At 39.0% G+C, this 12,127-nt stretch overlaps 1 protein-coding gene across 10 annotated transcripts in view; it reads left to right on the plus strand.

Moving 5' to 3' along the window:
- Window positions 1-12,127, plus strand: part of LOC110839908 (band 7 protein AGAP004871) — a 76,906-nt gene that overhangs the window by 11,232 nt on the left and 53,547 nt on the right. For 3 of the 10 annotated variants that reach the window (XM_022084492.2, XM_022084490.2, XM_022084491.2), the window contains exon 3: window positions 7,226-7,370. The exons of 2 other annotated variants lie outside the window; for them this stretch is intronic. In XM_022084492.2, coding sequence (XP_021940184.1) covers window positions 7,226-7,370 — 145 coding nt within the window. Of the gene's footprint in view, window positions 1-1,164; window positions 1,253-4,299; window positions 4,434-7,225; window positions 7,371-10,420; window positions 10,545-10,572; window positions 10,734-12,127 lie in introns of those variants that run through there. 5 more of the 10 variants (XM_022084494.2, XM_022084493.2, XM_022084500.2 and 2 more) reach the window with 5 other exon arrangements.

Genomic DNA, 12,127 nt, shown 5'->3' on the forward strand with positions numbered 1-12,127 from the left:
AATTAAAATGTTGAACAAAGCTCATTCCTTGTAAAAGTGGATGTATTGTCTGTTCCCATTGTTTCATGACTCAGTTTATTACGTCCCAATACTCCTCAGTAAATTGAACAATGAATGTGATGTGTATTATGTGCTCAGGAATTTCAATCGATTTCTCCTGTAGTCGAAGCTCTATTTCTGTTCTGGGATTGACAACACCGCTTATAATAGGCTCTGGCAATGACAGAGAGGTCTGGTTACACTTCCGGTACATAAATTCTCACAGCGAAAACAATGACGATAAACATGTGGGCAGTTCGTGTGATAGCATGTCCGAATGGCATTAACGACGCACGCTTTTAGAGTGAATGTCAGAATACACGAATAACTTCCAGGTGCTAGTAGAAATCCAGGTTCTCGCCATTTCAGTCCGCCATCTTACGTCACAGCAAACTTCCCTTTCGTTAGGGTAAAATTTGTCATAAAATATATGGGGTAGCATTCGCAACCTCGGATGCATGTGATTTGTTCTGAGGAATGATTTGAATTTTTCAGTTGCATGACACTCTAAAAATTCTGTATGCATTCTATGTTTCCCTTTCGAGTGTCTAGACAAACCTAGCGTCATCGCCAAATTTTAATAAGTATCTGTCTGCTTCGAAAGGAATGTAATAGCCGATGTCCGTCACGAGCGCGCCTTTCGCGCGATAGGGAAAAAAAATTAATTACGTTCTGACGGTGGCGACTGTGGTAGCAAGAGTAAGGCTATTGTGGCGCCTGTGGTGGAGTCTGGAGGATTGGATGGAGTCTGGAGTCAGTCGCCTTGAAGATATTTTCACATTTTTTATCGGTGAACGGATTTTTATGATCTTTCGGAGTTTAGGGTACTTTACATGAAGACATAAATACGTTTCTGTGCTGGGAAGTGATTGGATGGAGACTCCTCTCGCTTGAGGAATATTCAGCTGCACAATGATCAAAGATCAAACCTGTAAATGCGACAGAGTTATTATTATTTTATGCACACGTTTCCCAGTTTGTTAAACATTCATTGATACCTGTCAGGTCAAACATGATGCTTTTGCTGCCACCATTGCGCATGCGTCCTGTAACTGCATGTTTACCCGCCGTGTGTTCGGTAATGTGAGGCGCATGATTAATTATGCACTTTGAAGTAACAAGAGTTTCATAATGACGGTATTGGATCGAACACAGTGTGAGGCAAGGGGTTGTCCTCGTGTTTCCAGGAGTGCCTTTTTTAAAATAGAGATTTGTAAGTATCATCACAGTCACACATATTGGCAAACACTTGTGATTATGTGTTCCTCTTCTGTGCCTTGTCAGTCAACAGTTCTGCATTTAAACAACATTTATTTCCTAAATCATCGTTAACCGATTGATTTTTATAGTGGTTATGATTTGTGTTTCTTCTTAACTACGGACTGGATGTTTAAAATTTATTAAACAGAGATTCGGCTTCAAAGGGTTAATTTCTTATACTGAAAATCTTTTTATGTCTGTGGTAGGACTCGTGATGAATTCGTATAAAAACGCAACTTCTGCGAAATGAGTGTCACAGGATATTATGCGTCATTTTAACGTAAGTGAATTCATGTAAGGGTTGTCATGTCCGTCTGTATGTTATACCTGAAGAAAGTGGTGAATGTATTTCGATTAAATTTGTTATTGTGGGCTTAAATTAAGAGCTGCAACTTGAATTTGTGTTCACATCGGCAGTAAATTTAAAAACTACTCATATTTAAATTACGTACAATATTGGCCTAAGATTTAACTGAGAGGTACAACTTCTATGTGAAACGTGTTTCGATGTAATGAACTTTAAATGAAACACACAAAATTTTATTTTATTATTTTTGTCTTTGCAATACTGGGTTTGTATCTGCAACGTGTGAAGATAAAGACAATGACGCAGGATGCTTGTATAAATATTTTCCCTCTTCATGCATTGAACCTTAGCTGTCCTATAAATTTTGTGTTGTGATGTACTGCATATAAAACGAATTTATTAGAAGCGGTATGAATCGTTCCGAGTTTAGTGATGAAACAGCGTTGAAGTGTAACGAAATGTAATTTGAATAATTCAATATTGTTTCAGTATTATCCGGGCGTGTAATTGATTCCGAACGGTTGCAGGAGAGGAGCGGGCGAAGTAGCTTTTACTCCATAGAAGTGCTTTATAACCAAGATTCGCTGGTCAAATTATATTGGTATTGTTAGCTATAGCAGTCTCCGTTAAATTGTAAATGATTCAAGGCCATTCCACTTCTCGGTTATTTGACATTTCGCCTGTCGCTAGAAATAGGGTGAATTTTCCTTTCGCAGTCAGGATAATAAAAGTGCATGTTATATTCTGTTATTTTACAAAGTTGTATTAACTGCTAAGAATGAGATGTTATGATAAGCTGAATGACATGAATATCACTGATTGTAACCTGTTTTGTAGCAATCTGCATTTTATTGGGTATTTAGGACAAACACTAAAATTTTCGTTAAGAATTGTCGTCCTCCAGGGCTAGCATCGAACTCACGCCCATAGGCTACGTGTTGACTGAAGTTTTTAATATTTCTTGTGTGGCCATTAGGCCGAACCTGTTTCTGTAAGTCGTAGTTTTGTGTTCCCCTTTTGCGGATTGGCTGGGAGAACATTAGACATTGTAAGTGAATACAGAAGTCGATTTGCATCTGTGAGAATCATGTATAGGCCTACGTTTTACGATTTTCTGTTTTCATTCTTTCTTGACAACATCCATTGATTAAAAGGTATAGTGAGTTCATCAGGTTTGTTGTCTAACACGATAAATCTCAATAAAATGAAAGGAACTAATTTACCATGTGCCAGTAGTGTAAAAATTCAGAATGTTTAATGACATGTAACTATTGCGCGAATTTACACGTCTGCTGGAGTCGTAAATTTATTCCACAATAAATCACAATTCCCTAAGTTCACCTCAAACAAAATAATCTAGTCCGATTCGGGCGTCGTAAGTTTATTTATTTGCTTGAATTTATTTTTCTTAGTTCCTATAGTTTAGTGATCGGACACTAGATAGAAAGTCAATCGTGGGCTACGAAGTTAGCTTCAGGAATGTCGACGTTCGCATTATAACCTGAGATTAGTATCGATAGTCTTAATCGAGAAAGAAAATACTGAGAATACTCGGTGACTCGAAATTTTCTTTTGTTGAATGGAGTAAACCAAGCTGAGAAAGCAACCCTGGATTTGCGGTTTTAAGTTGAACGTCAAAATTATGCCTTCTCGTGCAAGTAAATTCCATTCATAATCTCTACAATTTTTGGGTTTAAGTGGTTTGCGTCGTGCTTCAGCTGACTTTATCCTGAAAAAAAATTAGTGTCGTTCCTCACACGGATGCCGAGTGAATCCGTGAGATTTTACGGTGGGCGGTGGACACAACACTGACTACCTTACAGGGAATTCAATCTAAGACGAGAAGTTTTTATCATTGCTTTTTCTGCGTTAAATTTCACAAACTCCAGTACGCGTGCGCCAACTTCAGTTATCTGACATTCCATTCTATCCGACTTCGCTCAGTTTTATCAACAGTCGTCTCAGTATGTAGCGGAGTGAATCACACATCCACGACAACCACGCGCCTTCTTCGTTTTATGTGCTCGATTGCTACATACAGTACGCGACTGTAATCTTGAGACTTGCAAGGAATGAAGGAAGTCCGAAGCGTTATAGGCTGACGCCATTTTAATCCTTTACCCCAGTCCCTCACCCCGCAAGTCTCAAGATTACAGTCGTGGACTATACTTACTAATGTTCAGGCGCTGGCTTGAAGAATTCTCAGAAGCAAATACCCATTCCGAATTTATTCAAAAAATAAAATCTTCAATTACAAATTTACGTTATGTTAAATACAATTTTTGTTTGTGAAAATGTTTGTGTTTGATATCGTATTGTATTTCCTTTGTGATTTAATAATATCGTAAATACAGTTCATATTTAAAATCGTCTTTTTCGTTTGTCTTCCGTATTATCGTACATTTTAGATTATCGAACCGTCATCAGGTTCCGTTTAGGTCTGTGCTGCAATAATAAACATCTCATCTCCGTGAACTTCGTGGGGATGGTATGGGATCGCAAGCGATAACAGTTCGATTTAACATTACGCCATGCATATTGTGTCCACAAACAGATGTGTGGGATTTGAACGATCTGATGCAGACGCTGAATAGTTTTGTCAGCAATTTGTACATTCACGCAATGTGAACGGCCTTCTGTAGATATTGCCCGTACAAACAGATCGATTATTGTGTATAAAGAAACTACATGGGGTCCGGTTTGAGCCAGTAGACAGACCGTCAGTGAAGCCCGCTGTTCAGGTGGTCGTATGTTTGTGACGGCAACATTCTTCAGGAATCTTTCGGGGTGAAAGCGTGTACAGTGCCCTCCGCCTTTGACGACAAGCGTACGTATCTATCATCCTTCATCGCATTGGAAGAACAGGGCAAGAAAACTGTTTTGTACTGTAGAAAAATAGTGGTGTAACTTTGTTGAGGATATTGTGAATTAGATCAGATTCATTCCTACGATGATGATGCCTGTCGTGTTCAAAAATGTTCGAATGCTTTGTTCATTAATTTATTGACATCTTTTGGACACTGGGATCAGGAAAGCTGTTTATACACAGATGAATATTAAAATTACGGAGGATATCTGCTCTTTGGGGCAGTCTAACATTCTTTGCTACTCGAATTTAGAAATATTCACATCCTTGTGGAAGGAAATCAGTGACGCTTATCTGGACTTCAGTATTAGAAATGTAAAGACGTAAATGTATCTTTTAAAACCTGCTATATTTTTACGAAAGTAAACTAGTAGTTAAACTAGTCTGTTGCCAGGTGACCTTTATATTTCATTAACTTTTTGTTTTAAAGGCATTTATGCATTTTGTAGATTTTACGGTTTAAGCCTTATGACCTGTACCAATTTAAAATCGTGCCCAAATTTTTGAAACCTTTTTTAGGGATTCAATAAGTGAACTGGGGAATCATTTCCGTTGTGGACATAATTCATGCCTCCAGAGGGACTGGATCCCAGTATCGCAGTGTTCGAGCTGTCTGACCCCGATGGTAGGCCTGTTGATTAAGCCTAAAGTAACGGCACTTCTATTACAATTTTCATTTATAGGCAAAGTTAGATTCACTGTAGTTTATTTTAAGAACTTTCTTTTCAGTCTAAATTAACTCAAGCATTTTTGAGCCTTTGGGGATTTTTTGATGAAACTCTGTTTTCGAGTAAAACCATGTGTGAGTTAAATGTCGTTTCGATGCTTAGACAGTAGACAGACGTTGAGCTTAAACAAAACGCACTGCCTGAGGTCAGCCACAAAGCTGTATTTGTCCATTCTTGTTATTTTGTTATTCAATTTAAATATCTTGATCGCTGGCATTACGCAGCAGCCTTTATCTGAAGTGCGGATTTGAGGTATAACGTCAAATGTGCTACTAATTTAGAACATTTCTTAATCCAGAGATAACATTACCAGTGCTCTTTGCTCTGTTCTTTCGATTTTATGATAATTATCTCCGATGATCGTATGATTATATAAAAATCTGTGACGTAAAGTCTCTTCATTCTAAACCAGTTAGCCATCAACAAACCAGAAATAAATGCCACTTTAGAAGCGATAATATTGCCTGCATATCTCTAAATTATCATAATTTCCGTAAAAAGTTCTACAAGTATCTTTCTGTGCATGATGGAAATATAGTGTCTGGCCGTCCGCCTGTGTCTTAGCCTAGCATTCAAAAGTCTCCGAGTTCGATCCCGACCCTTTGTCGCTGATAACGCAAAGAAGATGCGTCTTCATAATGAGTAATGACAACCAGTCACTTGAAAAAGGAAGTAGCAACTCCAGAAACGTCGTGTATGTCAAATATGCTTAAAAGACGCAAATATTCAACACAGTGTTCCATTAATGAAAAGAACATTTCCTCAAACCTTTAGAGAACAATAAAACTTTCCTTATGACAGCTGAATCCAGTCAATACATCTACATCTACTTTGCATCTCAGTCTCCCTTCAGGATTTCACAGGTTTTTGACAAGAATATTGCATATATTTCTCATTTCCACCACGAGTGCCCCATGTCCCATGCATCTCATCCGTTTTAATTTAATCACTTTACGAATATTAGATTAAGGGCACAAATTATTAGACGCATTGAGATTTGAGGTTCTCACGGCGATGAAGACGTTGATGTTGGTCATCGAGGTTGTAACTCAGCCCTGAATATGTAAGTAGTATGATCTTCCGAAACGTTTGTATCTACCAGCAAGTCTACACTGCGTTACAACCAAATAAACGAGAATCGATATTAAATTTCTCGTCACGTAAATTTACACCCTCCTGTAACTTCCTGCGTCAAATTCCGTCAACATTCGTCTAGTTGTGAGTCACATTCTTCTTGTGGATATACAGAAAAACGAACGCAAATGCGTGTGCAGACTTGAAATCCCGAAAATACACCGTTTTGTTGTTGTTCTCGTCGAAGTGGGAGCGACTGAGTACACTTTCATCTTCTGTGCGCAAACTATTTGCTTTCCCCTTCGTGAGGCACAGAGTGCAGTGGTTCATTTATGATTCAATCAATTTGTGTACGAACAGGTGGGCTAATGTTCGTTTGTTAGGGTTCCGCCCTGATACTCTGTGAACAGCGTTTTTGGAATATCACTGAAATTGACGGATGTGTACAGAAAGAAAAGAGTAAACTTGAATGGCAGTGAATCACATCCGGCATAGCAACACACAATAGGACTGTCTTATGCAATGTTTGATGTACTTACCCACCACGTGTTTAGGAATCAAATGATTTAATTTGAAACCTCGTCTATTTAAACGACGCTTTAAATTACAACTCTTATTTAGCCTTTTGAAGCTGACCAAACGATTTGTTTCGCATTAGATTTTTATCGAACAGTGTTCAACACTACGTAACCGTGGTTTCGCAATGTTTTTTAGCATTAGAATTACAAGTAAAATACTAAAGACTTTCAGACCATTACATCGACTTATGTTCCGTTCAAAATATAAGAATTATTTATAATCACTGGATTTTTAGTTGTAATCCTAAGTGCTCTTACGTGAAAACATGGTTTAGTCCTTGGAATTTTATCCCCCCCCCCCCACTCCCCGTGGAACGTCGGATTTGTGGGAACATAATTTAATGACCATTGATGTGTTGGCTTGCAACTGCAGGACATGGAGACCAGTCTTAATGTACAGACTGCACCACAACAGAACCCGCGGCGACAAAGCAGACCTTCTTTCAATCAGATCATCACCTCCAATAGCAACAGGCCTGAAGACGTCAGCCATTATTTCGGTCAAAGCACCGAAGAAGGTGCGTAATCAAACCAGAAACCCCTGAGAACGTTTACAGTTTAAGAACATCTAGGATAGAACATTTTAACTTAGGCTGCAAGGAAACTATATTATGCAGTATGTTTTAGTTCGAGTGAATAATTTTAATAAATATATGAGACTTGAGGTTTACATGGCGGTGAAAATGGTGGTTTGTCTTCTGGCTTGTTACCCCGTGTGGACTTCTAGTTAAATACCACCGTTTCGGAGGAATATACTGTCTCTATCTCTTCAGCCCTGGAGATGGATGCATTATGCTTCTCCGAAACGTTGGTATATTTATGCAAGTCCACAACCCAACAGACAAACATCGACAACTGTAATAACTCTGTAATTCAGGTATCGAAGAGGAGCGTCGTGAGAGGAATGTGTGTGAAAGCTTTGCTGATAGTGTCAATAGCACTTTCATATTTACAGTACTTTTATCTTCCTGACAGTAATGTACCCGAATGCACTTGTAACCTTCAATCAGCTCTGATTTTATTTAGTCGATTTCTGTATTCTTTTGTATTTAAATTCATGCAACATTTTGCATGATCCTTTCTAGTATTATACTGGACGCAAAATATCTTCGAGCGACACCTTATGTGCTAGCGCGTCCCCTCCCTCCCAGTACTAAGGCTGGCTTGTAAGGACAACGAGCTCGTAGATTTCTTGCGACAAGAATAAGTAATACAGAGCTTTAGGTCTAGTAAGGACAACGGTTGATTCATTACAGCACAGTTGTTAGATATTTGTCCATTATCTGAGGCATGTTTAATATACACGACGTTTCGGGAGTAAGCTGTGCTACCTACATGGTATGTTGTAAGCATACTGTAGATTTTATTTTTGCGAATGCATTTGGGCTCGAACGCGGAATGATTTGAACGTTAATCGTGTATGTTAATCACCAGATCACCATTCCTTTATTTTCAATTTTAAGTTGTTGCGTTATGTGATTTAACGGTTTCAGCATGTTCTCATTAGTGCATCTCAACAAGACAACACGTAATTTTAAACTGCCCAATCAGAGCTAGAACCCAGAACCAACGCCGATAAAGCAAGTCCTGTTAGGCTTGAAATAGTCGACAGCGTATTTCACTGCAACGCTCAGACTCGACCCGACGCTGGCCCTCTGGCTGCTTGTAATTTCAACAAGTAATTCGATGTTCACTGTCGTGGCTTGAAACAAATAAGACAGCTGGGCTTGTTGCGACCTGTAACAAAGTCGATAAGTTATGTAATTTGAACGAGGGGATTGCCAGGATATTCCTGGTCTACGGAAACATGCAGACATGGTGAGTCGAAGCTCGACATTGCATGCCTAGCCAAATCGATGGATTCTTTCACTCGAACCAAAACAGTTCTGCTATGTGATTTGCTCAGGGAATTTCAGTGATCGAAAGTCATATTTTGTTTTAGCAGGTGGTAGTTCTAAGAGGAAAGAAAGTTTGTAATACAATTAAAATATTTACTGCAGGCAATGAAAGTAATAATAATAATTTTATTCAGTGTAGTTTAAAATTCATAAATGCGTATATTTAAGTTGTTTTCCTTACAGAACTTCAAAGTATTTTACATCTAATGCAGAATCAATTTGAGGGATTCCTGTTTTTGAAATTTTAATATTTTATCCAATTTGTATTTAATTTTACTACACACATTACGCACTTTCTTACATAACACGTAGTTTGTACTTGTGCTAGGTTACAATTCCATTTGTAACAAAAATACATCCGAAGAAGCCAACAGTTACTTCGGTTATATGATTGTGTGTACCGTGTTTTTTATGCCTGTAACTAGACCTGTTTGGTTGCTCGGCTGAACGACTTTGGCCCCAGCAAAAAAAAAATTCCAGTGAATGAGTAGAATACGTCGTCATTTCTAGAAATTAGTAAAATGTTGACATTGACAAGGAAGCATGTCACAGTTTGTATTCCATTCTTTTACTAATAATACAGACTGATTTGGTAGTACATTTAAATACAGTAAAGACTTGACGTTTTTTAATAAGTTCTTTGTTGAAGATGGCTGTCTTATGGGTTGTAACGCCGTACTGAAAATTATACCTGAAAATGTGTATTTGGCTGTATGTTGTATGTCTCATTTGCTGATACATTCATACGTAAACGCGTGACTCAAAAAAGTAACAACGTTCAGCACACAGGACGGTGGCACAAATAGATTCTCATACCCGGACCTTTTCAAGGTGCGTGATGAGTTGCCATGGAAACGGAATTCTGATTGACGTTAACAAGTGGCTTTGGGAGCACTGATTGTGGCAAGCTTTGGTTCATCTACAACTGCTTTTGTCTGTACAGGCACCAGAATTTCATGCTGAAATATAACGGTATCGGCTTTGGGAAAAACGTAGGGACGGGATTGAATGATTTTGCATGCGCGCGTTAATATTTCTCTGTTCTTTATGAGATACGTAAACACTAAAACTTGTGATATCAGTCATTTATGTAAGCCATAAACCTGAGTGCTGGATTAAGATTACTCTTCGGTAAGCAGAGCGGTTAGAACGCTGGCCTTGTAATCCTGGGGTCTCGGGTTCGATTCCCGGTGGTGCCCGAATTTATAACTTGTGTTGGGCAAGGCCGTGGTCTAGGCAACACGGAGTTTTCCTCCGGGGGCTTCCAACAATTACTCCATTCACACACAGAAGAAGGCAATGGCAAACCACTTCTGGATCATCTGCCAAGAACGTATATGAACAGGTCCCAGTCCGAGAAAAGGATGGAAGGATCCTGTTCATATGGACCTGTCGTCAGACAGAACACTAAATAATAATAATAAGCAGGTTTAGGATCTGGGAGATTGATGTGTCTTGTGGTGGACTTTGGTATGTGCAGCGTTAAACAATGAATTCGTTTATCTAAAGTAGCGTGTCTCTGCACGCCATCATATTGTTTATTCTAGTCGAAGTGGAAAGTAACATTAATGTTTACTTTTCCTCCTAAGCAAGCTTGCAACGTCGGTTGGTTGCATTTTCTAGCGAAATGATACGTCACCTCTAGCAAGGTCATTTCCCGTCTCACTGCGATATCGTCGTTAGTTGCTTTCAGACCGTGTGTAATTTCTACAAATTGTCTGTGAGATGTACGGAAACAATCCAGTGGTACATTATTTCACAGAGGAGTAACGAAAATACACTGAGGAAGAAGTTGTAAGTAACATTGTTTACTTTTGAATAGGCGTTCGGTTCACGCTGTCTGTCGTTTTATCGTTATATCGTTTCAAGCAGTGAAGTTTCAGTCTGTCTAGTGTCGTGGTGTTAATTCTTCTGAAGTAATGTACAGTGACGCACCGCGTACTGACATTAACAGTGGTGTTGGCACGTCTGGAGTGAATTTTGGTACGTACACAAGTAGCCTGTAGTTTAGAGGTACTGATGATGATTGGTCTCCAAAACAACGACCTCTCATTTCGAAATAAACTTTGCATAATGAGAGGTTGCATAATTTTTACTCTTCAGTACATATCAGGGATGATGAGATGGGCGGGACATGAAATATGCTTCAGAGAAATGAAAAATGCATACAAACTTTGTAGAAAAACCTGAATGGAGGGTACCTGGACGTGGAAAGGACGACAGCATTCCTATGTATCTTGAAGAAACGGTGTGTGGAATTTTGTTTATCATCTCGGGATATGAACTGCTGGCGGTCTCTAATCAACACGGTAATTAATATTCGGGTTCCACATATGACGAATGTCTTGATCAGATAAGTGGCTATCAGCTTCTCAAAAACCCTGAGGAGTTTTTTTTCTGTACGGCATTCCTGTAAGAAGTTTCTTTAAATGAAACCGTACGGTGGTGATTCATTCCCGTCGGCTGTCACGTCTTGATTGTCACATACGCTGACTGAGACTTCACGTAGTCTTCCTCTGGCGTTCCAAGCGACTCCTGCTGTAGTACCTTCGGAATTCCACGACCGCTACATTTCAGATTACTTTTCCACACAGCACTCATGATCATCTACCCATCTTATCTGATGGTTTTTGCCTTTGCAGTAGAAATGACGTCTTTAAATTCTAGATGGATCAAAATATCTTCACTTTCGTGCGCTTTTCGTCCGTGGAAAGCTCCCAGTCCTAACAGGAGAGGAGATTTTGTGAGCCCCAGGGTAGGTCTGGACGCTTTCTTTCGAATTTAATTATTAAAATCGCTAAACCGTTGTTAAGTACGCGGAATAAACTTCATGTTATGGGAGATAAATAATTTTTACATGTTTTGTCTGAAGAATGAGTTATGAGCGAGCTATTTGAGGTGAGCTGGGATTAAGTATCGCTAAGGATCTGTCAATCCACTCGAGTTTATTGTGCAAAATGCATGATTTGGGCTTTTAAAATGGTATTAATATGATTTAATGTCGCTTTTTAAAAATAAGTCGTCATAAAACTGCAATATTTCTTAATCTTTAAACCTAAACGCACGGCATGTGTCATCGCTATGTTTCATTTGTAACTGTCGTCTTTTTTATAGTCTCCCCAACACAAAGGCGTGTTCCGAAAGGCGCTACAGTAGGTAAATTCGCCCTCAATTTGCACGAACACGCCATTTCTGTCACGCAATGTTCATCAGTAAATAGACGCAGCCTAGACCTTTTACTCCTAACATGTAGCTCACTTCGTGCAGTAGGAACATTTTTTTATCAACAGTTGGTGTCCAATCGTCCATCGCAATACTATTCTGTTATTTAGTACCTGCCGGTGTAAAATTGGTTCCTATTGATCAGTGTGGTGTGT

Source organism: Zootermopsis nevadensis, unplaced genomic scaffold (assembly GCF_977971745.1).
Source record: "Zootermopsis nevadensis isolate Lab colony 2312 unplaced genomic scaffold, Znev_1.0 Znev_ptg000002l, whole genome shotgun sequence".
NCBI classification, from domain to species: Eukaryota; Metazoa; Arthropoda; class Insecta; order Blattodea; family Termopsidae; genus Zootermopsis; species Zootermopsis nevadensis.